The sequence below is a fragment of the Apodemus sylvaticus genome, chromosome 5 (genome assembly GCF_947179515.1).
Source record: "Apodemus sylvaticus chromosome 5, mApoSyl1.1, whole genome shotgun sequence".
NCBI lineage: Eukaryota > Metazoa > Chordata > Mammalia > Rodentia > Muridae > Apodemus > Apodemus sylvaticus.
In genome coordinates, this window is record NC_067476.1 from 14,088,337 (window position 1) to 14,114,121 (window position 25,785).

The following is a 25,785-nucleotide window of genomic DNA, read 5'->3' on the forward strand; positions in this document are numbered from 1 at the left end:
TCAGAAAGTCCTTGCCTCTCTCTAGATTTGGCTTCTCCTTTATGTTTGCACTGGAATGTTACAACCGTTCAAGTCTGACTTGGTTTCTGTGCCAGGAAATCTAGATTCACTCTTCCCCGTGACATACTGGTTCTCCCATAGCGTTTGACAAAGAGGCTGTCTTCTCCAATATAGCAGTCGGAGCTCCTGCCTAGAACCAATGGCCGCAGTGTAGAGAAAACAAATCCTTTGCTGACGTATTATTCAGCTCCAATGAAAAGTTAAAACCATCAACATGCATTAACATTTGAAACATCAAATAAATACAAGATTAGACTGAAGCCTCACTTATAGAAGCCAATAAAAATAATATTTCTTCAATGTCATATTTGTCTCTAATTAAATGTATTTATTCACTTTACATCTCAATATCAACTCCCCATCTCCTCCCAGTACCCCCTCATGCAGATCTTCCCCCCATTCCACCCTCCCCTTCTTTGTGAAGCAGGACCACACCTTGGGTGTTACCCACATGTTGTATTCCTTAGCTGCCTGCAGCTATTATGAACTGGGTTGCTGGAACAGAAGTTGAGGGATGGATGAGGAAGGGGTGAAAAGAAGAAGGGCCAAGACAACATTTCACTGATCAAGGCCGGAAACTTTAATGGCGCCAGACCTTTTAACAGTTTGGGCAAACCCTTCCCCCTCAAACTCCAGGCTGAGTTCCGGTGGAAGTTGTCTAGCTTCTCTTGGAGGTCCTTGTCTTGACTGCTCCGGCAGCTGGGTGGGTCACCTGCTTAATTCAGGAATTCCTCAACCTGGAGGAACAATGAACTTAACCTTTACTTTGAGCACTCCACCCTAGGTGGAGCAGGATCCTGGTTATCTGGGAGAAGTTAACCTTGACCATAGTCCAGTACACTCTTAGCACTCCACCCAAGGATAAAAATTCCTGCTTTAACCTACTTCCCTATCATGTCCTCATGGCAGATTCCTGCCCGAAGCCAGGGATTGTCCTTGACCAATGTCAAACTCAAACCATTTGCATGACTGCCCCAATATGGCTCTGTACACCCACACACACATCAAGTCCCTGCAGGACTAAGTGGATCCTCTCTCACTGAGAGCAGACAAGGCAGATCATTTAGGGGAACAGGATCCACAGGCAGGCAGGCAGGCAACAGATTCAGGGACAGCTTCTCCAGTTAGTTGTTGGGAAACCAGCATAAAGACTAAGCTGCTCATATTCTACATATGTGCAGGAGGTTGGGGTCCAGTCAGTCCTTGTTCTTTGGTTGGTAATTCAGGCTCTGGGAACCCCCAAGGGTCCAGGTCAGTTGACTCTGTTGGTCTTCCTGTGGAGTCCCTGTTCCCTTCAGGTACCTCAGTTCTTCCCCAGCTCTTCCATGAGACTCCCCTAGCTCCATCTAGTGTTTGGCTGTGGGTCTCTGCATCTCTTTCCAGTGGCTGCTGGGTGGAGCCTCTCAGAGGACAGTTATGCTAAAATCTGTCTGCAGTCATAACAGAGTATTGTTAGTAGTGCCAGGGATTGGTTCTTGCCCATGGGATGGGTCTCAATTTTAGTCAGTCATTGGTTGGCCATACCTTCCGACTCTGCTTATCTTTGATGATTATCTTCCTAGAAGAGGTTATTATGAATCTAGAGTTTGTTCCAAGTATTTCCTCAAAATAGTTGATCCTTAAGTGCTATTTAATGTCAGCTGAGTAACCAGGTAAATCATCTAGTAAATATCCAATTTTTCCAATGTTATATGATAGTTTCACCTGGTTTGCTTGTATCAATATTGGTACCAATTAAGGGTTATACCCACTCACCTGGGAGAAAAGGCCTATTTGTTTCAGTGGTTTGGAATGTTGTTTCTCAGCATTTCAAAACTCCTCTTAACCAAACCTAAGAATTGTACTTTGAGTGTGTGTGTGTGTGTGTGTGTGTGTGTGTGTCTATATAGCCTGAGCCTTTGAGGTAACAATTACAATTCAGTTTCCTGAAAATTTACCAACACCTTTTTTATAGCAATTCATTTTTGCTCTGTTCTGCCCATATAACAAACACAGAGTAGGTCAGAGCAGTGTAGGTTAGATATACCACCTGCTTCACCAGTTTCTAACCAGTCTCCTCACCTGTGCTCCTGAGGGCACACTGTACACAATAGGTTATATGGGAAGTCAAAAGTGAAGTGCTATACAGGAAATACTTAATATTCCCAATACTCCAAAGGCTTATATGCACCCTTCTGTTCTCTCTTTAAAGATTTCTTTTGTTTTAAGCATGCACATGTTTGTGCGTCTGTGGGTGAGTCTGGGCGCATGAGTAGGTGCTCTTGGTGGCCAGAAGAGGGTTTGATCTTACGGAGTCATAGGCAGTTGTGAGGCAGAAGATCAAGGGTTTGGCTGTGAGACTATGTCTCCTGGCAATGTCATAAGTTGTATCATACAGTCTCACCCACATGTCCACCCAAATGTGAGCTGGGCACGGACACAGCAGTAGACATGTTAGAGTGGAGGGAAGACCACGAGGCCTCAACTCTACACAGAGAGCTATGGGTCCCTAAGGAATGCTGTAGCAGGAGCAAACCTCTTCCCCAGGGCAGCACACTGAAGCAGGAGTTGGTGAGTGGGTGGGGGAGCCCCTCACAGGAGCAGGGGGAGGAGAAGGGAATAGGGAGTTTGTGGAGGGGAAACTGAGAAGGGGGGTAACACTTGAGATGTAAATAAATAAAATAACCAATTTAAAAAATAAAGTAAGTAAGAGAAAGCTGGGGAAAAATAGAAAACTGCTTTTCTTAGAAATTACCCTTCTTTGGCAAGGTTCTGATAGAAAATGTCATACTTACGATGATGTGACAAATGGATGTGCTTAAAGGTGCTGTTGTCTAGGATCTCCTGGGCCATGGTACAGCAGAGAGCGAAGGCTTTAACACAGAGCGGGCCTATCTTCACGCGGGCAGCCCGCTGCTCACAGGTCTCATGTAGGTACTGTCTGGCCCCATCATAACAGCATTTCTTGATCACTGCATGCTTGTATTTAGAAGCTGAAATGGTGGCAACACACACATCTGTATCACCAGTGTGCATGACACATCAGGGCCTGAGAACCTATTTATTTATTTATTTATTTATTTGTTTGTTTATTTATTTTCAAGACAGGGTTTCTCTGTGTAGCCCTAGCTATCCTGGAACTCACTCTGTAGACCAGGCTGGCCTCGAAGTCAGAAATCTGCCTGCCTCTGCCTCCCAATGCTGGGATTAAAGGCGTGCGCCACCACCGCCCAGCTAGGGCCTGAGAATCTTACTGCCATTTTCTCTGCCATCAAAGCCTCCCTCCCCAAATGTCTTTGTGGAAAACAAGTCTTGTAGATAGTTTTAGGCATGAAAGGAAGAGAGAACTGTTTCAGGTTAAGGATATGGCCAATAAAATCCTGAATTTACTTTCATGAATGTTTTCAGGGGTGAACTAATCCTTTACATCTGCCCTTTTCCTATCCACTGCATTTTTTTCGAGACAGGGTTTCTCTGTATAGTCCTGGCTGTCCTGGAACTCACTCTGTAGGCCAGGCTGGCCTCAAACTCAGAAAAATCCGCCTGCCTCCCAGAGTTCTGGGATTACAGGTGGGCACCACCACCGCCCGGCCCACCCACTGCATTTTAACTGGGGAAACCCCATGTCTTATTTTTCCCTGCCCTTTGAATGCTGTAATCTCAGTGGTTTACGGCTTCACTGAGTGTGCACAGTACCTTGTTCTTCTATCTTCTGTTTCACACACTCTCTTGGCAGGTGGTGACACATGTCATGTGCTTCCTCTGTGTAGGAAAGAATGAATGGGGTAGGAGCGTTCAGGGTCAGTGTTGTATATTGCTTAGAAATTGATCTTGTTCCCCACAGGATCAACTCTCAACACTCTGATCAACTTGGAGTTAATCATCTGTTTATGTAACTACTTAACTCGTGCATAATTGTTTATTTTCCCTAAAACCATAAACCTAGAAAGGTCTCAGGAAACCAGGCTCCCCTGAGGACTGCACCACATCTATTAAGAAGAACATGGATCTACAAAGGCTGGCTTCCTTGGGGCCAGCAGGCAAGCTGGCTGCAGACTCCTGAACAGTCACCTCAGTGTCAGAGTACCTCGCTTTTCCACCGCAGGTTGCAGATGAATTGTGGCCATGATACTTGTTCTGTAAACTTTATCTGTGAGGGAGAGAAGGAAGTGGGGAAGACATCAAATCTTCCTAAAAGAGTCCCACGACAATATTCTACATCGTGGTGAGCCTCTAACAAGCTGTAACAACCGTTAACTGCCCTAGACCCAGCCACCACCTCCTGTCACCCAGGCAGGGTGCACTATCTGCACCGGGAGGGGTTTGTATCAATTACATTACCGAGAAGGATTAATGGGGTGGAAAAACGAATCTATGAGGTTTACCATGTTCTTTAACTTTAAAGTATGTAGTCCCAGTTGTTGAAGCATCGTCTCTGTACTTAGCCTTGACCGTCCATCTGCCATGTCTGTGAAAGTCAAATGTTTGACATCACAGGGGGTACCAGATAGTTTGGTTACCAATAGTCAATCTAACAGTTTCTATTTGAGGAGGTGAGAATATATGTTCGTGATTGCAGGCATGTGTGCACAAGTGTTTGCATGTGTGAGTGCATACACACACACACACACACACACACTCCCTAAGTAAAAGTTTGGAGAAAAGGTTTTTAAACAATAAGTAGACATAATTGAACATTTTAAAGATAACAGATTGTTTAACAATTAGTTTTTCATATTGTATTCTTTCCTACATATTTCATTTTAATATAGCAATTTTGTTTTGAGAACTGATAACAATTTCAGAATTTACTTAAGCCAAAAGTGTATAAGTTAAATTCACAATTTAGCAAAACATTGATAATAATGTCTCCAGAAAGACACCATGCCAGTGATGAAATTCATACCTCATATGAACAAACTTCTATCTGGAAACCAAGTACAGCTTGTTTAAAGAGTAAGTAACCTGGCCAGCACCCTTCACTCAGAACTGTTTAGTGAGCACGTCACTGAGATCAGACATGCACTGGATGGAGGTGGCGCAGATGTCAGAGCAGACACACATATTTGTCCTAGTACGTTTGATTCTGACAAGTTAGTCCATCTCACATGGGAAACAAGAAGAATACCGTCTACCCTGCAGACAGATGATGGGGTCAATGAAGGCGAACATCAGGGTTGCCATGACGACCATCAGCAGTTCCACAAGAACTTAACCAAGTCCCTATGATGCTGAGTTACTGAGGTAAAATGAACAACACAGAGAAAGGCCTTGTCCTTAGGAAGTTTACAGTCTAGTGTTGGTGGGGGAGGAGCAGGGGATGATAAGGAGGGGGGGAGATGGAGAGGGAGAGGGAGAGGGAGATGGAGAGGGAGAGGGAGAGGGAGAGGGAGAGGGAGAGAGGGAGAGAGAGAGAGAGAGAAAACATACACAAGACACAGGACTTGGAGGTGAAGAGTTATGGGGACATTACATCACACCAGGGATGGTATTTGTGCAAAGTTTTGTTTCCCCACATCCTCAAGAGAAGAACTGTGAGAGCTAGTGTAAGAGACGGTGCATTTTGTGCAAAGAGGACAATAGGTGCCAAGCTGCTGAGGCAGGAGAGTGTAGCCATGGTGGCTTCCAGTCATCTGCTAAGGGACGAGGGCATGAGGAGAAATCTTGGAAGTAAGAATAGAATTATATAACAAACTTCATTGTGCATTGGGGAATCTGTGGTAGTTAAAGGAATTCTATAATTTTAAACCCCCCAGATTATTTTAACCTCCCAACCTAGTCCATGTGTTTAGGAAAAATGTTTTCGAAATGACACTACACAGAGTCCTCTAGAGAGGACAGAGGGAAAGGGACCGTGAAGTGGCTCTGCTCTAAGTTTATGTCATGCACTTCTCACTGCCCTGGCCTTACATCCTGCTCTGTGTTCCTTGAGAGCAGGGGTCGTGCACGCTTGATTTCTATTTGGGATCTCGCTCTTTTATTGTGGTTTACACACACCAGGCGTGATCATATTTCATTAGCTCCTGTATGAAGATGGTCTTAAATCCTTGCATATGAGTCCAACACAAAATTTCACACTGACACACACGCATGTTTCTATTAAACCAAATCTCTGCACTGTCTACGCAAAAGTGCCCTTCTGCTAGGCTGCAACCAACCCACCACTGGCCTACAGAGGGACACTCTGTTAGGTTCCTTTAGTGGCAGCTCTTGATGGTTTTGTTGAAAAATCAAAAAGGATTACTTAAAGAGTTTTTTTTCTTCTAAACTTTTATTGCTCTCTCTATAAAAAGAATAGATGGCAAAAATTGGGAACTTTCATGTATGTATGCATGCATGTGTGTGTGTGTGTGTGTGTATGTGTTCATTTATTGAAATAAGGTTTTGCTATGCTCCCCAAACTGGCTGGTAAAGCCTGCATTCAAATGATCCTCTTCCTTTAGTATCCTGGGTGGCTGAGACTTCTGGTTCGTTGGAGCTGTGCTATAGTATCTGGGATTCATTTTTGTTTTGTCAAGAATTGGCCTAAGTGCTACAATACTGTGGGAGGTTTCACATGTCCACATCTGTGTTGTCCTTTGTCAGCATAGAAGGCTCCACTGAATTACCTCTGCCTGTCAACAGAAGCTCCAGGTGTGTTTGTCAGAAAAGTTTTACATACTTGGGATTAGAAGGAATCTCAAAGTCGGGAAAAGAAACGCTCCCAGTGTGATTATTTCCCTCTATTATGCCAACTTCAGATCCTTCAGGGTCCTGTGGAGAAACAAAACAAAACAAGAAAATCCACCCTTACCTTAGTGCATTTTGTTGTTGTTGTTGTTATTAATGAATATTTGGTGCCAGGTAAGATTTAAAGAATAGAGATTTATTTTGTCCCACAATTCTGGAAGCAAGAGTTGAAAGAAGCCCACACTGGATGTGGCTTCAACTCTGGATGGGAAAACAGAAGGGCAGTCGAGCATTTGTGAAGAGTCAGTTCTCCCAGCACGCCCTGCAAGAGAGGGCTCTCCCATGACAACAGCCCAGCTCAGTCCGTACATCTGTGAGCAAAGGGCCATGAGATCCGAGTAAATACTTACTATGAAAGTTACGACTGCTTCCCTGGTGACCAGCTCTAAGGCATCACCCACTGAGTAAACGCCGACCGTCACTGCAGGAATAAGGGATATCGTCAAAACCCTAATCTAAGTTTTGAAACCAACACCTTCAGGGTGAAAATGATCTAAAATACACTGGGTGGCACTCTCCAGGATGAATAAAATAATAGATATTTTAAACATCTTTAATGAGATAAATCTCATTAAGAGCTGTATAATCTCTAGATAAAAACATATTGGTAAGCATATACATTACTAAAGATTCTTTCATTTTAAAGCAAATCCTTATGAGTTACTTCTACAGAATAAGAGTTTATTTTATGAAAATACTTATGTAAAACTTGCTGAGAACCTGTGTATGGTAGAAAATTATATCTGTTATTATTATATCTGTAATTGAGCCACCATTTAGCAGGAATTTCATAATAATAAAAGAGAGAGAGAGAGATCTACTGTGAGTTATATGAAAGCATCCAATTCTATCTTCCCTTACTTAGGACTGAAGAATTTACTGGGAAATTGGGAGTTTGGTTCAGATAGCATGCACCCTCCCAATTATGAAAACTAGCAAGGCTCCAAATTAGCTCTTCCTGCAAAGTCTCCGTGACTGTGTGATTGTGTTAGATTTGTGCTATGATTATCCTTTCCTCTTTAAAAGAATTAGCAGTGATGTCTCAGAACTGCTAGTGTCCTTGACCACGCTAGGCAAGCACTCTGTCTCAGAAATGCATCACTAAACCTTTGTTTGCTTGCTGAGTAGCCCAGGTTAGCCCATGATTCATAACCCTCCCATAAGTCTTCCATGTTCTGGGATTATAGCCACACCCCAATACCCTACCAGGCCTTCTACTATTTAAATTTAATTATGTGTAGCAAAGCTCATTTTTTAAAATTTGCTTGCTTATTTTTGGACTTTAAGGATAGGCTCACAGAAAAAATCATGAGTGGAACACTGGCATATTTTTATCTCTGACACTGCAGTATTTGATCTTTACAAGTGTGACTTTGAGTCCTTTATGAATCTTCTTTGTATTTGTTTATTGTGCTCAATATTTCCTTAACATTTTGATTTTTTGATAATTGCAAACATGAGTGCTATAAGTGCATCATTTCTACCCCTTCCTATTACACATACACACACACACACACACAGAAACACTCACACTACTATGTCGCTTCTATACACATGTTTAGGACTGACTACCCAGGATTGGATCAGCTATGGGGTGGGGGGTGTTCATCCTTGGATAAAGCTTACTCTCCTGATCTCATCAGCCATTGGCTGACTGCTTATAGTCCTTCATCTAGAGCTGAGGCCTTTTAAAATCCCCTCATCTATGTTGGTATATCAACTGCTCAGAGATTACAGGACCATGGGATCCTAGTACCGAATGGTGCATCTAAAACACAATCCTCTACCTATGATCCAGGGCACATTGTGGACCAGAAGGCAGAATGCTTCTGAAATCTCAGTAATGTGGTTGCCCAAAATGCAAAACTACATAGTGGAGTACCTCAGCCTTTTTGGGGTCACAGTGACACAGTTACATTCTTCAAGGGTTTTCAAACCATTTCACAGCCAAGTCATGATACACATACACACACACACACACACACACACACACACACACACACACACAGAGAGAGAGAGAGAGAGAGAGAGAGAGAGAGAAATAGAAATAGAAATAGTACCATAAACCCAAAGCCATTTTCCACTCTTTGCTGGTACTGAGTAAGCTCTATAAGAAGTCCCATTAAAACTAATTTCACCAAGGAAACAAGTTAAATCTTCCATCCATGTCCTCCGCCTCAAATTCCCCCTCCTGAGTGGGGACAAAGCCACATTCCCTGTCCATTTATTAAGGAAGAACTGTTATCAGCATGTGGCAAAAGCTAAGACCACAGGTCCTGAAGTTCTGATCTGTGGTCTCCTCTCACTACCGGCTTCCTCTGGTCAGGGTTAGCTTGACCTTTACATTGTAGCTAATTAGTAAAACAGGAACATTGCCTCACTGTGGGTCCTCACAGATACAGAGAAACAGTTTCCACGTGACTCAGCACAAAAGAAGTAACAGATGTTTACATTACCATTATTATTTCAATGATTATCATTTGCATAGTTTCTAACCTAGCTTTTTGTTAACTTAGAATATTAATATTAGAGTATCAGAGACAAGATCAATAAACTCTATATGTTGATGATGTGACTTATTAAAATGCCTTCTGAGTGCCAGACAGTGAAATCAGAACAGTAAAACCAGTCAGGTATGGATGTCTTCTAACATTGTGTAGGAGAGGGGAAATACAATTGCGTGAATTTCCAGGTGCGTGGGGTGCTGCAGAGGACACTGTGGCTTTTGAGAGAACAAGAGAAGACTGAGTAAGTTGTGCCTCAGTGATGGGACACTTTCCTGGGATGTAGGAGGCCCTGGGTGACAGTGTGTGTGAAGATGTGAGAGGGGGTCGGGTGGGGAGGGTGGCAGGGCAAGCTATAATTACAGGGTCCCTCAGGGATCTGTCTATAAGATGGTACCAGCAGGAGGTAACTGAGGCAAAGGATGGGTTGAGAATGTTCTACGCAGAGGTGACAACACATTGCACCACTTCCATATGGATGAGAAAATGGCGGCAAACACAATTGAGCTGAGGTCAGTTTGACTTGAGTGCATAGTTAGAGGAGGCAAGCATGGTCGATAAGGAGGCTGAGAAAGAGGCTGGGGCACGGTGTTGGTGTTTTGTGTAAGCTCCACCCCACATCTACCTGGCAACAGCCAGGTATGCCCCGCCCCATGGATCTGGCCCACTATAAGAGGGGTTACTACACACAGGCTATGTAGAACTGAAGGACTCGCAAAAATATTCTAAGGTCTTTTATCCTAGGAAGCCTTGGAGACTCAAGTCTTTTTTTTTTTAAAGTCATGTATCCATTTTTATTTTACGTACATTAGTGTTTTGCCTACATGCATGTCTATGAGAAGGAGTCAGATCCCCTGGAACTGGAGTTACAGACAGTAGTGAGCTGGGAATTGAACCTGGTCCTTTGGAAGAGCATCCCATGCTCTTAACCACTAAGGCATCTCTCCAGCCCTGAGACTTAAGTCTTTATTCAAAGATGCTTAGGCTGATACTGCCTCATGTATCCTCACACTGCAAACATCAATTGGATAAAGGCCTTTAGAGTATTCTTATGGGCAGATGTTACTGTCTCATATACCAAACCATCTTGTTGGGGCCAGAGCAGCAGTTCTGGCAATGGCACTCGGGCTAAGCTGCTGGCAACTTCCTCACCCTACCTAGGTCTTTGCCCCACTGCTGACATCATCAGGATCCATCAAAATTAGGAGATATCGACTATGCACAAGAATAAAGAAAAACAGGGTGGTCTGTCCTGCCTGCCACTGTTGGTCCTTCCCTTAGAGTGCCATCAATGAAATGTCCCAGCTTCCTCCTGTCAGATGCAGGTCTTGTAGAAATCCATCTGTAACTGTGGATTAGAAGCTACTAATCACAAGGGCTGGGTGAAAAAGGCAGACTATTTTATAAACAATGTTGACATTTTTCTTTGTCTTATTTTTAGTTATTTGGGGAAGGGGGACAGGTTTTCCTCGGTCACAGAGTTCATGGCTTCTGCCAGTTCCCTCTAACAGTGACACTGAAAATATGAAACCATGCTTGACAGACCTTTTCTTAGATGGATAAACATAGAAAATCAGCATCTAGACATTTCTATGGTGTACTTTAATCCCTGCAAATCACCCAATCCTCTTCTTTTGGATTTCTTTTTTCTAACATGACTGGCTACTGAATCCAAGAATTTTTGTTTTTGATTTATTTATTTCATTTATTTGAGTACACTGTAGCTGTCTTCAGACACACCAGAAGAGGGCATCTGATCCCATTACAGATGGTTGTGAGCCACCATGTGGTTGCTGGGATTTGAACTCAGGACCTCTGGAAGAGCAGTCAGTGCTCTTATCCTCTGAGCCACCTCTCCAGCCCCCAACAATGTTTAATAAGCAAGATTTTAAGATAAACCATTTCCCAGTGCCAAAATTGTATTTGCAATTATGCCTTCCATATTTTTGATGAAAATTTTCTTTAGCAAGGCAGATAAAATGATCATCGATTATTTGATTTATTTAGCAATTCCTCTATAAATTAAAAATGAGAATGTTATTGGGAGTATAAACGTCATTCAGAATTGAGTTTCTCTTAAGTAGAAATGGTCTCCACTCAGTTCCGGATGTTAAAAGTTGCACATATTTGTGTCAGTTTTTCTCCCCTGAGAGAAGCATCATATACTCTACCAGGCTGTTGTGGGGTGTACACGGGCTTGTCCGTGTGAACGTAGAGGGAGCCGTTGTCATGGATGATCGGCATTATTTCTAATGTTGAAAAATGCTTAGACATGACTTCCAAATACACATTTGAAAACGAGTTTTGTCCTTCAGACAACTGTTCGGCCTGAATCTGTAAGACAAGAACAAAATCTGTCAGGGGGAATGTGTGACTGTAAAGTTGACCTTTATATTCAGTGATATGGGGATTGAATATATTGACATAGATAATCAAAGTAAAGAAAGATATTTCTATGATAATTTAAGGTTTGGAAACACAGGGTAAAGTTAATCAATTTTATGAAGTCAACTGCTATGAGATTCTTACAAAAATTTGGAAACAGTAAAAATCTATACATTTTTCTGCTCTGGGATGTATTATGTTGTATGTTGACCTAAATAATGATAATAATTTCATTAAGACCAAAACTGAGCTTGAGCATTGCAACATTTTTTTTTAAAAAGAGGTTCACTTGACTAGAGAGATGGCTGAGCAGTTAGAAGCAGTATATGATCTTCCATACACTGACAAAGGTTCATTTCCCAGCATGCACATGGTTACAGAAGCCACCTCTGATTCCAGTTTCAGGCGATCCTGTGCCCTCTTCTGGCCTCTGTGGGTACTGCACACAATGGTACCCAAAAATACATGCAGGCAAAATATCTGTACACTTGAAATTTAAAAAAAAAACACACACACAACTAATAACAAGCCAGGTGTAATGGTGCACACCTTTGATCCAAATACTCAGGAGGCAGAGTCAGGTGGATCTCTGAGTTTGAGGCCAGCCTGGTCTACAGAGAGAGTTCCAGGACAGCCACGACTACATATTAGCTTCTGAGTGAATTGTTTTCTCCATCCCCCTGTGTAATATCCTGGCCAATAGCTTGGACACTTGACATTACTTCACATGCTTCTGCAATCACAGGCACTTCAGTCTGTGTATGTGATTACATTATCATTTTTATATTCAGTGACACAGGGATTGAATATATTAACATAGATAATCAAATGAAAGAAAGGTATTTCTATGATAATTTAGGGGACTCCTACAAGGCAGAGTGGGGCTGTCTCTGACTCTTTTTCTGCTCTTGGGACCCCTGTCCTCCTACTAGGTTGCCTTTCCTGGCCTTGATATCTGAGGACTTGTACGTAGTGTGCTTGTTATACCACATTCAGTGGATATCCCTAGGAAGACTGCACTTTTCTGAAGGGAAACGGAGAAGGGGTGGGTCTGGAGGAGAGAGAGGTGGGAAGGACAGGAGGAATGGAGGGAGGGAAATGGCCAACATGTCCTGTTGCTGTGCTGTCAATAAGGGAGCCAGCTGTCACACATGGCTACTCTAGCACTCACCATGGCTAATGCCAACGAGAAATTGAAGTATTACATCTGGGCCATTTAACTGGTTTTAATCTAAAGGCAAATGTGGCTTGTGGCCGCCATGTTTCATAATAGAGTGGCTAGAGAAAGCCGTAGTTGCGGGAAATGAACTTTAAATTTTTGTAGACCTAGTAATGGAAAAGTTTTTTACATTCATTCTCAAGAACATTAATGGAAGAATTTCTATGTCTGGTTAGAACTTATTTCAAGCAATGTTTCTCAATTATGAGTCATAGTATGTATTTTACACACACACACAGACATATATATTACTTTCAAAGATTAAAAGATATGGACAATTCACAGCATTAACATTTTGTTATTTTCAACGAAGTGAAAAATCATTTTTAATTTTAAATATATGTAAATATTTCACATATATACACTTAAATTAAACAGAACTCCTATTTTTTTTTTTTTTTAGATATTTAAAAAATGAAACTAAGGACTCAAGGGATGGCTCAGTGGTTAGGAGTGCCTACTGTTCTTGGGTAGGACCTGGGGTTTTCTTTCCCCGCCTCCACATCAGGCATCTTGCGACCTCCTGTAACTACAGTTCCCAAGGAATCTGACCGGGCTGTCTAGCATCTGAGGACCATCATGTACACATGCACACAAACTCATGCAGGCACACATGCAGACATACAAATACAGAAAAAAAATTAACAATCAAAATAAAACCATAAAATCTTTAAAATGTTAGAAAACTGGTGCAACTATAGCTTTAGGGCCCTTATAACATAGGCTTCACTATCCTGGTGGATCTCTCACTGTAGAGAAATATCAGTTTGTTTCTATGGAGAAACAGAACCTCTCCAAAAGCTGACATTCTCTCATTTTTATGGTTTCCTGTTATCAGAATATTTAATAAGGTGGGTTACAAGTACTTTCCCAAACATATTCATGGCTCTGGGATTTGAACCCAGGGCCTCGGGCATGCTAGGTGAGTGCTTGACCAGTGAACCAGTGGACCAGTGACCAGGCATTTCCCCTGCCTGGAAATGTTGCAATAGAAGAAAAAGTCACTCGCTTAAGCTTGCTGTCTCTCTTGCTGATTGTCAATGAGAGCTGTTCCCTGCAGTATCGATCATTTCACTGGGGCTGCAGCTGTAGCTCAGTGCTAAAGTCCTGGCCTAACATGAGACCCTGGTCCCCTGCACAGTGCCCCATTATCACTGGAAAGAGGAAGGAAGTCCTGAATTGTTTAAAGAAAAAAGGAACAATAATTTTATTAGTTTGAGACACTATGATATAACCATTGACTGCTGAAGCTTGGACAAGTGTGAAAAGTATTCGTGTTTGTGTTTCTCTGCTGTTTCCACATCGATATGTTTTATGTTCTAATAAAAACTGTTAACCTTTGGATGTGTTGCTCAAAAAGCAAACAAAATTCTGATTAGAATATTGTTTAACTCAGGGCCTGAAGAGATGGCTCAGCGGCTAAGAGCACTTGCTGCTTTTGCACCTGGGGTTCTGTTCCTTCTCAGGGAGCTCACAATCTCCAGTTCCAGGGCATCTGACACTTTCTGACCTTCCTGGGCACCCGTACACACAGGGTACACATAAACTCATGGAGGTACATCCACATAGATAGATAGATAGATAGATAGATAGATAGATAGACAGATAGATAGACATACAGATAGATCTTTTAAAAACTGAATTGGGGGCAGGTGCTGAAAGTAGCTCAGGGGTTAAGAGCGCCGACTTGAACCCAGAGGATCCAAGTTCAATTCTCAGCGTCTCCATGGCAGCTCACAACTGTCTATAGCTCCAGTTCCAGTACATCTGACAACCTCACACAGAAATGCATGCAGGCAAACCACTAATGCACATAAAATAAAAATAAATAAATCATTTAACAAATATATAAAAAAGGAACATTGATAGACTCATTGTTATCAGTTAATGATGATCATGTAATAATTACACAATGTCAACTGATACAAATGGTCTGATCTCTATGCTATCAATATTCAAAACTATATATATATTACCAAAATATTTCATATTATTTTTAAAGAATTATTTATTTATTTTATGTATATGAGTACACTGTAGCTGTCTTCAGACACACCAGAAGAGGGCATCCGATCTCATTGCAGATGGTTGTAAGCTACCATGTGATTGCTGGGAAATGAACTCAGGACCTCTCTGGAAGAGAGCAGTCAGTACTCTTCACCACTGAGCCATCTCTCTAGTCCTATTTATATTTTCAAAAGAAAGACAAATACTTACTGTTAAGATTGCAGTGTTTTGGAATTTATTTTCTGGTGATAAATTAACAGTGCCCGAAGAGTAAAGAACATTTTCATCAGGATAACTTTTTACAGAGATGGTTGTGTCAAATGCCTCAGTATGGCCGTGGGCTTGGACGGTAACATTTTCAGGAGCTCCAACTCGGAAGACAATTGGGATTGAAATGATGTATCTGCTGAAACAGGAAAAGGCTCAGTAGCTTTGGTGACTGTGGTGGTTTGAATAAGCTTGACCCACAGGGAGTGGCACTATTAGGAGGTGTGGCCTCGTTGGAGTGGGTGTGGCCTTGTTGGAGGAAGTGTGTCACTGTTGGGGTGGGCAAGTGAGTTTCTTTCTAGCTGCCTGAGGATACCAGCCTCCTCCTGTCTGCCTTTGGAACAAGATGTTGCCCTCTCAGCTCCTTCTCCAGCACCATGTCTGCCTGGATGATGCCATGTTTCCTGCCATGATGATGATGGACTGAATATCTGAACAGGTAAGCCAGCCCCAACTAAATGCTGTCTTTGTAAGAATTGCCTTGGTCATGATGTCTTTTCATATTAATGAAACTGTAACTAAGACAGGGACACATTCTTGTAACCCTGTTCATGGTTCATGGCCATCTCACTGTAGATATATTTTCTAACAGTCATGATTAGAAAACTACACTCATTTTGTGCTCTATGACAAATTCAACATAGTTTCCAAGAAGAAATAACTTGAAATTAAGTCCTGAAAAACAGAGCAGGGAATTTGGTTCACAGTTAAGAATTTGGTAATCATGGGTCACTGGCTTAATCTACCTGAAGAGGACTGAAGAAGGCCATAAAACCTAACATTGCATATGGCGATGTAAAAACAAAAAACACATAAAAACAAGGCTGACTAGACCATGTAAGTGGGTCACTGTTCTCCAGTGAAGAAAAATGTCAAATGGGCCCTGGTCGTTGAACACCAGCTCTGTCTTCTGACAGCTAAGGAAGGTTAAGTCCTAGCCTTTTCTGTCACTTTTTTCTGTGGTGACCTAAGTCAGAACATGTCTATAAAACATTAGCATGCTACTACTCAAGAAAGAACAGCACTCTCTAAAACAGTCTAAAGAAAGAGATCTTAGAACTGAGTTACATCAGCGGGTAAAGGTAAGTCTACAGATGTGCTGGAGGACCACCTACAAACGGAAGGACAGAATCCGGAGCGTGAGCCAATCCGCAGTAGCTCGGCACGTAACCTAATATTACCGTGTTCCAGGATCTGACAGGAATTTATAGAACTCTTTCTTTCCCTACAGAAAGCCAGCGGTGATGTCCCAGGCACCGCTATCATCCCTATGCTACATGGGAGCTAAAGTAATTTGATCAAGGCCGAACCGTTTATAAGTAAACGAGGCAGGATTTTACTCCAGTTTTCATGTTTTTAATTAGGATCAAGGTTACAAGACACCTTAGTTTTGTTTTGCATGAAATTTATACAAAACAAAACAAAACCTAATTGAAGGCAAGCTTTGAAACACATATTGTTGTTGCTGTTTTCCGGAGAGAGTTTATCTGCCTAGCAGATCAGACTGGCCTTGAATGCAGGAGATGTCCTCCCTCTGCCTCCAGAGTGCTGGGCTCAAAGGCATGTGCCACCACACTCAGCCATGCCTGGCTTTGAAATACAAATTTTAAATTGTATGGTTTTCCTAGTTATCTTATTAAGTGGAAACTTATAAAAAAAACAATGAACGACAATAATAATAAATCACAACAGCATCTAATCTGAATAGGAAAAACTGGAGAGAGACTACATAGAAGAGAATTATATATTAACCCCAGAGGACTCAGACACTGAGTCATTCAAATGCCCCAACAGATCGGGGTGCACCCATCACCCAGTCTGAGAATTACTTCAGGCAACTGCCAATACTATTATATTTTTTAAGTTATACTGTTATCTTTTTAATTTATAGCTTAACTGATATAAGCTGGAGGAAAGCTCTTCTGCCTGTCACACCCTCACTGCCGGCCCTGTAGGAAGTGCTTTTGCTGGTCACACCCTCGCTGCGGGCCACATAGTAAGTGCTCAACAGACAGTTATTGAACCAAATAATTTATCCATGAGGTGATTGATTCCCAATAGAGCAGTCTTTGGTTAAGTTTTTGTTGACTAGTATGATGTCTCTGTCCTTACAGGCAGCGATGGTCTAACAGTTGCCTTGCGTTAGCCACTGACTGACTGTAAGTAGGCAGGGCTTTCTCATCCAGATGAGCTTGCACACTGGGTGTCTCAGAGGAGCCAAAGGGGTCAGATTCGCACAGTCTAAGAACGCCAATCATCAGAGCTCGCACACACCAGACGACAAAGATGCTTTGCTTCACTTACATTTGTTCCTGTCCCCAACATGGCTCAAGGAAGATCAAAAACAGAAGTGTTCCCCAAAAGCCCATCGCTTGAGACGGTATCAAAACCATATATGTCACCTCTTTGAAGTTACTTTCCGTTTAAGTAAAGTGAACATGAAATTTGGGGATCAACTGGGTCCTGTTAATTATTAACACAAGGGAAAGGGATCATCACTACATAAGACAACTGAAATCAGAACAGAAAAAAAAAAAAAACATTTCAAGGCCAGGAACACAGGCAGAAGCTATTGTACAGGAATTTGCACCAGGACACTTTAATTAATGCAAAATAAGGACTCAGCCACAGGAGCCTGGCCCTGTAGAGACAGGTTCAGTGCTAGAAGGCAGGAATGTCACTGTCTTTGGCTTGCTCTTCAGGTCATTTGCTCTGATGCTCTGGCACTGCTCAGCACACGTGTGACAAATACCTGGAACAATTTAAAGGAGGGAGAATTATGTGACTCGTGGTTTTTGGGGTCTCCGCCCATGGCCACTTGTCCTCACTGCTCCTGGCCCAGGCACAGTGAGCCACACAGGAAGGGTGGGTGGGCAGTGTGCTTTGGAGCACCCTCACCTCGTAACTGACAGGAGAGCCAACGACAGACAAGGACCAGACCTTTCAAAGGCATCATGTCTCTGGTTGTCCACTTCTGTAAATAAGACCATCTCTTAAGTCCTTACACCTCCCATAAGGCCATCAAACTATGACCCCCATAGTGAACTCTCCCATTGACAGTTCGGAGCTCTCGAGATCCAGTAGCTCCCACGAAGGAGCTGGTCTTTGCTACTTTGTAGATTCTTCCTTCTCCCGCCCTTTATTTCCCCCCCCCCCCATCCCGGGTTTCACCCACTAGCACTATACAGGAGAGCTACAAGGAGAGAGGAGAGCGAGCAATTAGGAAAATCACCGAATCTAATTCCTTTCCTAATTCCTTTCCTTTGTTTCTTCTTTCACCACAGCTACTAACAAACGAAAACCAACCTACCTCTAGAGGTCCTCACATTTATATACCCTCTGAAAAGTTCCTGGAATTCCAAATGTCACACAGTTGCAGGAACTGTAGCTGGCAAAACCATGCCTCTGCTAGGGCACGAGGCAAATGATAGTCAGTTACTGTGGACAATCTGAAGCACATCCCACATCTGGGATTAAAACGAAAACACATTCTTATATTTCTGTGTTTTTATAGAAACCAAAATTCCAAAGTTGTTGCTCCACACATCAGCTGCAAAGAAGCCTTTGACATGTGTTTGGGGGATGCGGCAGCTTCAAACCTTCCATCTTGGTTTGGGTTTTACTGCTGTGAATAGACACCATGACCAAGGCAACTCTTGTAAAGGCAAACATTATTTGGGATTGCTTTACAGGTTCTGAGGTTCAGCCCATTTTCATCAGGCAGATGTGAAGCTCGAGGAGCCAAAAGGTCTACAGCTTGATCCAAAAGCAGACCAGAGAAGACTGGTTTCCAGGCAAATAGGAGGAGAGTCTCAAAGGCCACGCCCAGAGTGACGCACTTCCTCTAACAAGGCCACACCTCCTAATAGTGCCACTTCCCATAGGCCAAGCATATTCAAACCACCACACTTTAATAATATCTGATGAACTCTACTTGCTTCTGATATCGACAGAAACCTACTTATATTTATTTTCATGCTGACAGGATTTGAACATGGGTCTGAATCGGACAAGGCTAATAAGGCGATCAGTCTTAGAGAACATCTGAGTGATGGCGTCCTTGATTCTGCAGTCTATGAACAACCGGCTTCTTCTGTGGAGGGACAGGGAATGAATGCTTTGTCAGTCTTCCAGCCCAGAGAAGAGACAATGGGCTGACCATGTCACCTTGAGGATGGTGGCATTACACTCTAAGTAACCCCGAAGTTTAGTCTCTAGCAGGGAATGCACAAACTCCTGCACCCACACACTGGGACTTGATGTTCATTCAGGCACAATATATTTCCTTTAAAAAATGCATACCTTTCAGTGAATTTTCACAGCTTTCTCTGTGTGAAGAGAAAGATTCCTGTAGTAACTGACTCTAGTTATTTATATGTAAATAAAGCCATTGGCAGATTTTTTTGGGAAATAAATGAATATGTAAATAAGATTTTGCCTTTAAGATTTTTAATTAAATCTATTTTCATAACATTTTATATTCAGAAGAAAGTGTTTTAGTTATTATTTTTTAATATTATTCTATCTCCCTATGTATTTGATATTTGCAAGAAGACAAATGTCTCTAAACATATTTGTATAAACTGCCATTGCTTGTCAATGCTCTGTCAGCACTATTTAATTTGCATTCCTTAAGAATTTATACATACAAATAATGTGTTTCAATCATTTTTACACCACTCTCCTCCCTTCCAGCCCCTCCCAGACAGGCTCCCTATTCTGTACTGCATGTCCTTATTATATATATTATATATATTGCATATACATTAACACACACGCATGCATCATACTGGGTCTAATTTATGCTGTCTATATATTTATGGGTGTGGGACTATCCACCAAAGCCTGGCCAACCTATCAGGGGCCACACCAGTTAAGAAGCTGAAGATTCTGGGCCACCAACTCTCAGGGCAGCTCGGCTACACCAACACATTTATACTTGTTAGAGGGATACAGGAGGGCAGAGCAGCATTCAATGTGAAAAATTCTCTGAAGGCGTCTCTTACATGTGTCCCCCAAGTGACATGTCACTGACCACATGTGTAAACTGATCAATTTTGTCTTGACCACCCAGTGCATTATCTCAGAAGGACACCTGTAAGATGGTTCAGCTGGGTTTTGAAAGGTGACTCTAATTTAAACAGAGAGCATTTGCCATCATTTGGGCAAAAGTCAATCCACGTACGTAAAAAACACAATGTCAGGCTTCTTTCAAAGGTGTCTGTGGTGTGCTGGTCTCAGTTGTGCATGGACTCACATTATCGCCAGGAGTGAAGCAAACACAGTCTCAAACACTGGGAGCCAAACAACTCCTCAGGTCAAATTTCACCCTGTTCCCTGCAGTGCTTATGTAACTTAGCACACAAACCTTTAGCATTCTCAAATATTGCAACTTTCAAAGTTTTTTTTTTTTTCAACTTGTGACAAATAGAAGAAAAATAGCTCAGGTAAAGTTAATGTTTCTGGACAGCAGCACTCCTGCAGGGGAGGGGTAATGATTGGTTGGTGGGGTTTTGCTATGGACAGCTGTCCTGGGCACAGCAGGAATGCTGGGCAAACCTGGCCTCCACCCACTAGATGGCAGTAGAACCTACAGAGTAATAAAATCCGCACATACCATCAGAGGTTTCTGAAGGAGAAGAGAGGATAGAGAGGCCCCTTGTTGAAAGTCTCTGGGTTGATGTGTGTATAGCTTAGAATTTGTGGAGAATGAAGCCTGTGTTCCTATTAAATACACAGAATCCAGCAGGCTTCATGGGAGCTGTTGGAAGTTCTATTGAAATTCGTATATCAGTGATTCTCAACCCGAGGGTTGTGACCTCTTTGAGGGTTAAAGGTCACAGGGGTCTCCTAAGACCATCGGAAAACATATTTACATTACAATTCATAACAAGTGAAATTACAATTACGAAGTGGCAACAAAAATAATTTTATGGTTAGGGGGTCACCACAAATGAGAAACTGCATTAAAGGGTTGCAGCTCTGGGAAGGTTGAGAACCTCTACTGTACATGGAGAAGTCATCATTTCAAATACCATTTCTCTACTGATGGCAACCAAATCCACATCTCCATTACAGGCCCCACTTTCTGATGTTGGAGTGAACGAGACCTATTCTCCATCTGCATTCATCAAGCAGTCACATCATCTGATGACGTTTGACCAGGATGCATGAACACTAACAAACCTTCGCTTAACTTCCTGGACCTTTCTCTTAAACACCATGATTGTAACTGCTTTACACAGTCACTACTTGTATATCTAGTTAGCATGTGAAATTTAGTGTGCTCAAAACTGGTATTTCAAAGAAGAACTTCCCTACTGTATTGCTGACGTCTGGGGGAAGATCAGCAATGTTGAAGATGATACATGATACATGTGGTATCAAATACTCATCCAAACCCCAATGTGTGGGTATGTGTGTGTATATATGTGTGTGTGTTGTGTATACATACATACATACACACACTATATACATACATATAGTGTGTATAAAGTACACACACACACACACACACATAGTGTGTGTTGTTGGACATAACCCTGTGGCCATCGTTCTGGCTGGACTCCACCCCTACAGTCACCTGACTTCAGCCAGGTTTTCCCCGCCCCACAGTTACCTGGCAACAGCCAGGTAACCCAGCCCACTATAAAAGGGAATTCCAGGCCCCTCCTAGCTCTTGATTTTTCTCTCTTGCCCTTATCCTCCTCTTGTCCCCCTGTTCCCCCTCTCTCCCCATTCTTCTCCCCTTTCCACATGGTCATGGCCAGCTCTCACTCGTCTATCTTTTCTTTCTCTCTTTGCTTCTCTATCTCTTTTTCTTTTCCTACTTTTCTATAATAAAGCTTTGAAACTATGAGCCGCCTCTTCTTGTCAAAACCCGCCTAGTAGGAGCAATGGAGCAGGCCTCAGCATCTCCAGCCTGCCGGAAAGAATGAAAGCCTCTTCTGCCCAGTCAGGCTTCCTCTACAGGTCCACTGGCCGCGCAAGAGGGGGCCCTGCCTTCTGAGCAAGGACCTCCTCCCCGCTAGCCTAGCCGGGCAGCCTCCCTCAGCAGGTACTCGGGGCGTCCGCCATCCCTATATGGGTATGCCTGCCCGGTTGTTTTTCCCTACAGTGTGCGTGTGCGTGTGCGTGAGCATGTGCATGTGCGTGTGCGTGTGTGTGAATGTTTGAATGTGAGCTACAAGCATGCTGGAAGCCTCAGAGTTCGGAAGGGTTCCCTGGAACCAGAGTTTCAGGTGGCTGTGGTCTGCCACGTGGTACTGACCACGTCCTCTTCAAGATCATTAAGTATCATTAACAGCTGACCCATCTTCCGGCCCCCCAAATTCTAATTTTAATGTGAAATAACACATCCATTTCATTAGTGTGCAGATGTATTGGATTCCAGGGTGCAGGGCTCCTCTCGCCTTCTTCTGTCCCTCAAATTTTCCATACCTTTTTATCCTGACTCAGAGTTAAGGTTGAAAAACCAAAGAAACTGTGATATGACAAATTCTCCCCTCAAGTTTGATTCTGTTGAAGAGATAATAAATGTAAACAGTGAAACTAAACCTTTTTAAGGTATCTATGGAAAACATAGTGGTTTGAATGAAAACTGCCTTCATAGGCTCACATGTTTGAATACTTGGTCTCCAGTTGGTGGAACTGTTTGGGAAGGCTTAGGAGGTGTGGCCTTGTGGGAGGCGAGTCACAAAGGGCTCCCTTTGAAGTTTCTAAAGCCCATAGCATTTCCAGTTAGCTCTGTTTCTGCCTCATGGCTGGATTTCACGTTGTGACCTCACTGTTATAGTTCCTCGCACCCGCCTCCTCCTCCCATGCTCCTGGCCTTGACAGTCATGGACATATCCACGGAAACTGCCCTCCATAAACTCTTACTTGTATAAGATGCCTTAGTCATGGTGTCATGTCCCAGCAAGGAAAAAGTAACTTCGGCAGAAGCCAAGAGCAGAGACCATTTCAAGAAGAAAAAACGTAGAGACTAGTGTCCAGAATTGTTGAATTAACTTATGAGTGTGTTGGTTGTTTTAGATCTGCCCCTTCATGCTTAGACTTTTGGTCTACTCTGGGATGGTCCCTCTTTAAGTAGCAAGAGGTCCGCTAGCTCTCTGCTTTCCAATTTGGTTAAGCTGATTAGAGATCAGAAGACAGATGGAGAGGAGGTCAGGGTGTCCTTCCCTTCTCCTCTCCGTGGGGTCAGTGTGTAGCAGTGTCTACAGTCTGCCAAAGGCCACTGTCTATCTCAAGTGGTCCCTCTCACAGACACCACTGTCCCAGAGTTCCAGTGTCACCTCTTCCTTCCCCTTTACTCCAAATATAATCAGGGCCTTTTATCAGGTTCCTAGTATGTGAGTGATTTATCATCGCTTTGATCCCTTAACCTTGACCCCATTCCTGTGGGGTTTTTCCTTTACTAAACTATCTGTAGTAAATTTGAACCATTTAGAATAAACGCCCAGCAAAGCTAAAGCTATAGCGACCAAAGGTAGGTAGTGAATACATGGAGACCAGATTCAAGCAAGCACGAGGAAGGAACTCAGCCACTGAGATGGTTCTTCACTCTAAACGTATCGAATCAGTGTGTTGGAAGCAGGTGAAATTTGTAGATGTGAATTATGCCTCCGTATAGGTGCTTTCAAAATGGTGAGGGGTACTTCTCACACACTGGCACTAAGTCCTCAGGGTCAGCTGGATAAATACAAAGCATCCCTTCTCTCTACGGCCTCTTCGGTGTCAGTCCTGAGATCCCCTTTATAATAAGGGCAGAATGTTCAAACTATCAGTTCCCCGGTTTGTTCTAGTGTAGGAAAGAGCCTCATAGAGCAGGGTTACAGCTCGTGCTTCATATACGTCTGTGGAATTGAGTTTTCCAGGCATTCAAGGACTAGCTGAAATGACTGTAGACATACTGAACTTGAGGTATTGCTTTACATACCATTACACAGGGGGCAGGGTCAGGAAGAATATGTCACCAAGAAAAGCAGATAAGAAGGACTTGGTTCTCCTTCCTCAGGGACCACTGTAAAGTCTTTCTCTTGCTACAAGTCATGGATCATCTACAATAGAGTAGTATTTTGAGGCCAAGTAGATGTGATTTCATCAACAATATTTCATGCACTTTTTAAAATTTACTCACTGTGTCTTGTTGCTTTGAGGGTTGGTATAATTGTGTGGGCCAGCCTGTTCATCGACGTAAGATTCTTTGACATCGGCCTCTTGAATTGGGCTCCAGGTGTATGCCACCAAGCCAACATCATGAAAAGCTTTTACTGTTTGCTGAAGGTCTTTCTTGGAATCAAAAATACTATACTGAGAGGGAAAAAATGATGGATTCCTAATTTGGTCATTTTCTCTATATTAACTAGCTAGCATTCTTCTGAAAATAGAAGCAGCGGGGGGGGGGGGGGCACTTTCTTTTTATAACAATTCATATAGTCGACTTATAAGACCTTTGAAGTTAGACACAGGGTTAGAGTGCATGGAGCTGGGCATAAGCAAGTAGCACTTGTCTGCTCTGGTCTTCAGTGTTCTCTTACACCCTTTTGCTCACATGAGAGAATCACTTTGACCTTAGGAAATGAATCTGGCTTTAGGGGGTACAGTTCAGAGACAGAGGTGTTCCAGATGTGCAGGAGTAGTTCGAGCTGGATCTGAACATTTAAGCCTGGCCCCAGCCTTCTTTAGAGGCAGACTACAAATATTACAAACGTCAGCATAGCAAAAAGCCTAGTGATAACGCAGGTGGAGATGGGGCTTTTGTGTCTGTTTGTTTGGTGTTTTTTTTTTTTTATGACATGCTGGACATTATAAGTCTTTCACATTCTGAAGCCAAATGCATTCCTGCGTTCACACTGTCTCAAAAGGGAAGCCTGCAATTCAACTCCCCTGTCTCCATGCATTATTCTTCTGCATTTTTCACTATGATATCATCTCTTTGAGAGCCGATAAGGTATCTAAATTCATTCACAAAGCATAGCCACAGAACGCTTACATGTTAAGATTATTATATATTCACATATTGACAAAATGAATACAGAACAAGAAAACGGGAACAACAACAAAAACCCTGTTCACTGAAGGAAGATAGGAAAAGCAGGCTGTGAAGTTTGATATTTTGTGAATGGCAGCAGGTGATCTGATATTTTTGTTTAGAATCAGATCATTTTCTCATATCTATACTCTCGGGTGTCTAAGAGGGGATTTATATTCCTCATAGAAATTTTTTTTGTAAATTATACCTTACTCTGTGAGACTTGGGGGTGAAAAGCATAAAAGAGTGAGTCAGACAAAATCCCAGCATGGATGGGAAATCACAAAGTCTAGCTGAGGGGGTATTGGCAACTGATGGACATTAGAAGACTCAGTTTTCCTCAGGGATGAGGCCCCCAAGAGGCTACCCATGCTCCATAGACAAACCTATGCCCACACACAGACTGACAACACTAAATAAACTCAGTGGGTTTACAGAAAAAAAAACAAGACATAAATTTGGGAAGGAAAAGTGTGATGGTGAACTGGGCAGGAAATGAGGGGGTTGTGTTTGATCAAAACATACTCCATAGCTGGGTGGTGGTGGTGCATGCCTTTAATCCCAGCACCCAGGAGGCAGAGACAGGTGCATCTCTGTGAGTC

At 42.6% G+C, this 25,785-nt stretch overlaps 1 protein-coding gene, 1 long non-coding RNA gene and 1 pseudogene across 2 annotated transcripts; 1 reads left to right on the plus strand and 2 right to left on the minus strand.

Moving 5' to 3' along the window:
* Positions 1–478: 478 nt before the first annotated feature.
* Positions 479–3,797, minus strand: LOC127685283 (complement C5a anaphylatoxin-like). Its single transcript, XM_052182291.1, has 3 exons — positions 3,736–3,797; positions 2,835–3,032; positions 479–797 (listed from the first exon to the last, which is right to left on the minus strand). Exons 1-3 carry the CDS (start codon positions 3,785–3,787, stop codon positions 793–795), a joined length of 255 nt encoding a protein of 84 aa, XP_052038251.1. The 5' UTR covers positions 3,788–3,797; the 3' UTR covers positions 479–792.
* Positions 3,798–11,382: 7,585 nt separating this feature from the next.
* LOC127685285 (complement C5-like) lies at positions 11,383–17,698 on the minus strand (annotated as a pseudogene).
* LOC127685286 (uncharacterized) lies at positions 15,269–19,554 on the plus strand. Its single transcript, XR_007977812.1, has 3 exons — positions 15,269–15,589; positions 17,042–17,146; positions 19,136–19,554. It is a non-coding gene; the product is annotated as an uncharacterized LOC127685286 (long non-coding RNA).
* Positions 19,555–25,785: the final 6,231 nt, after the last annotated feature.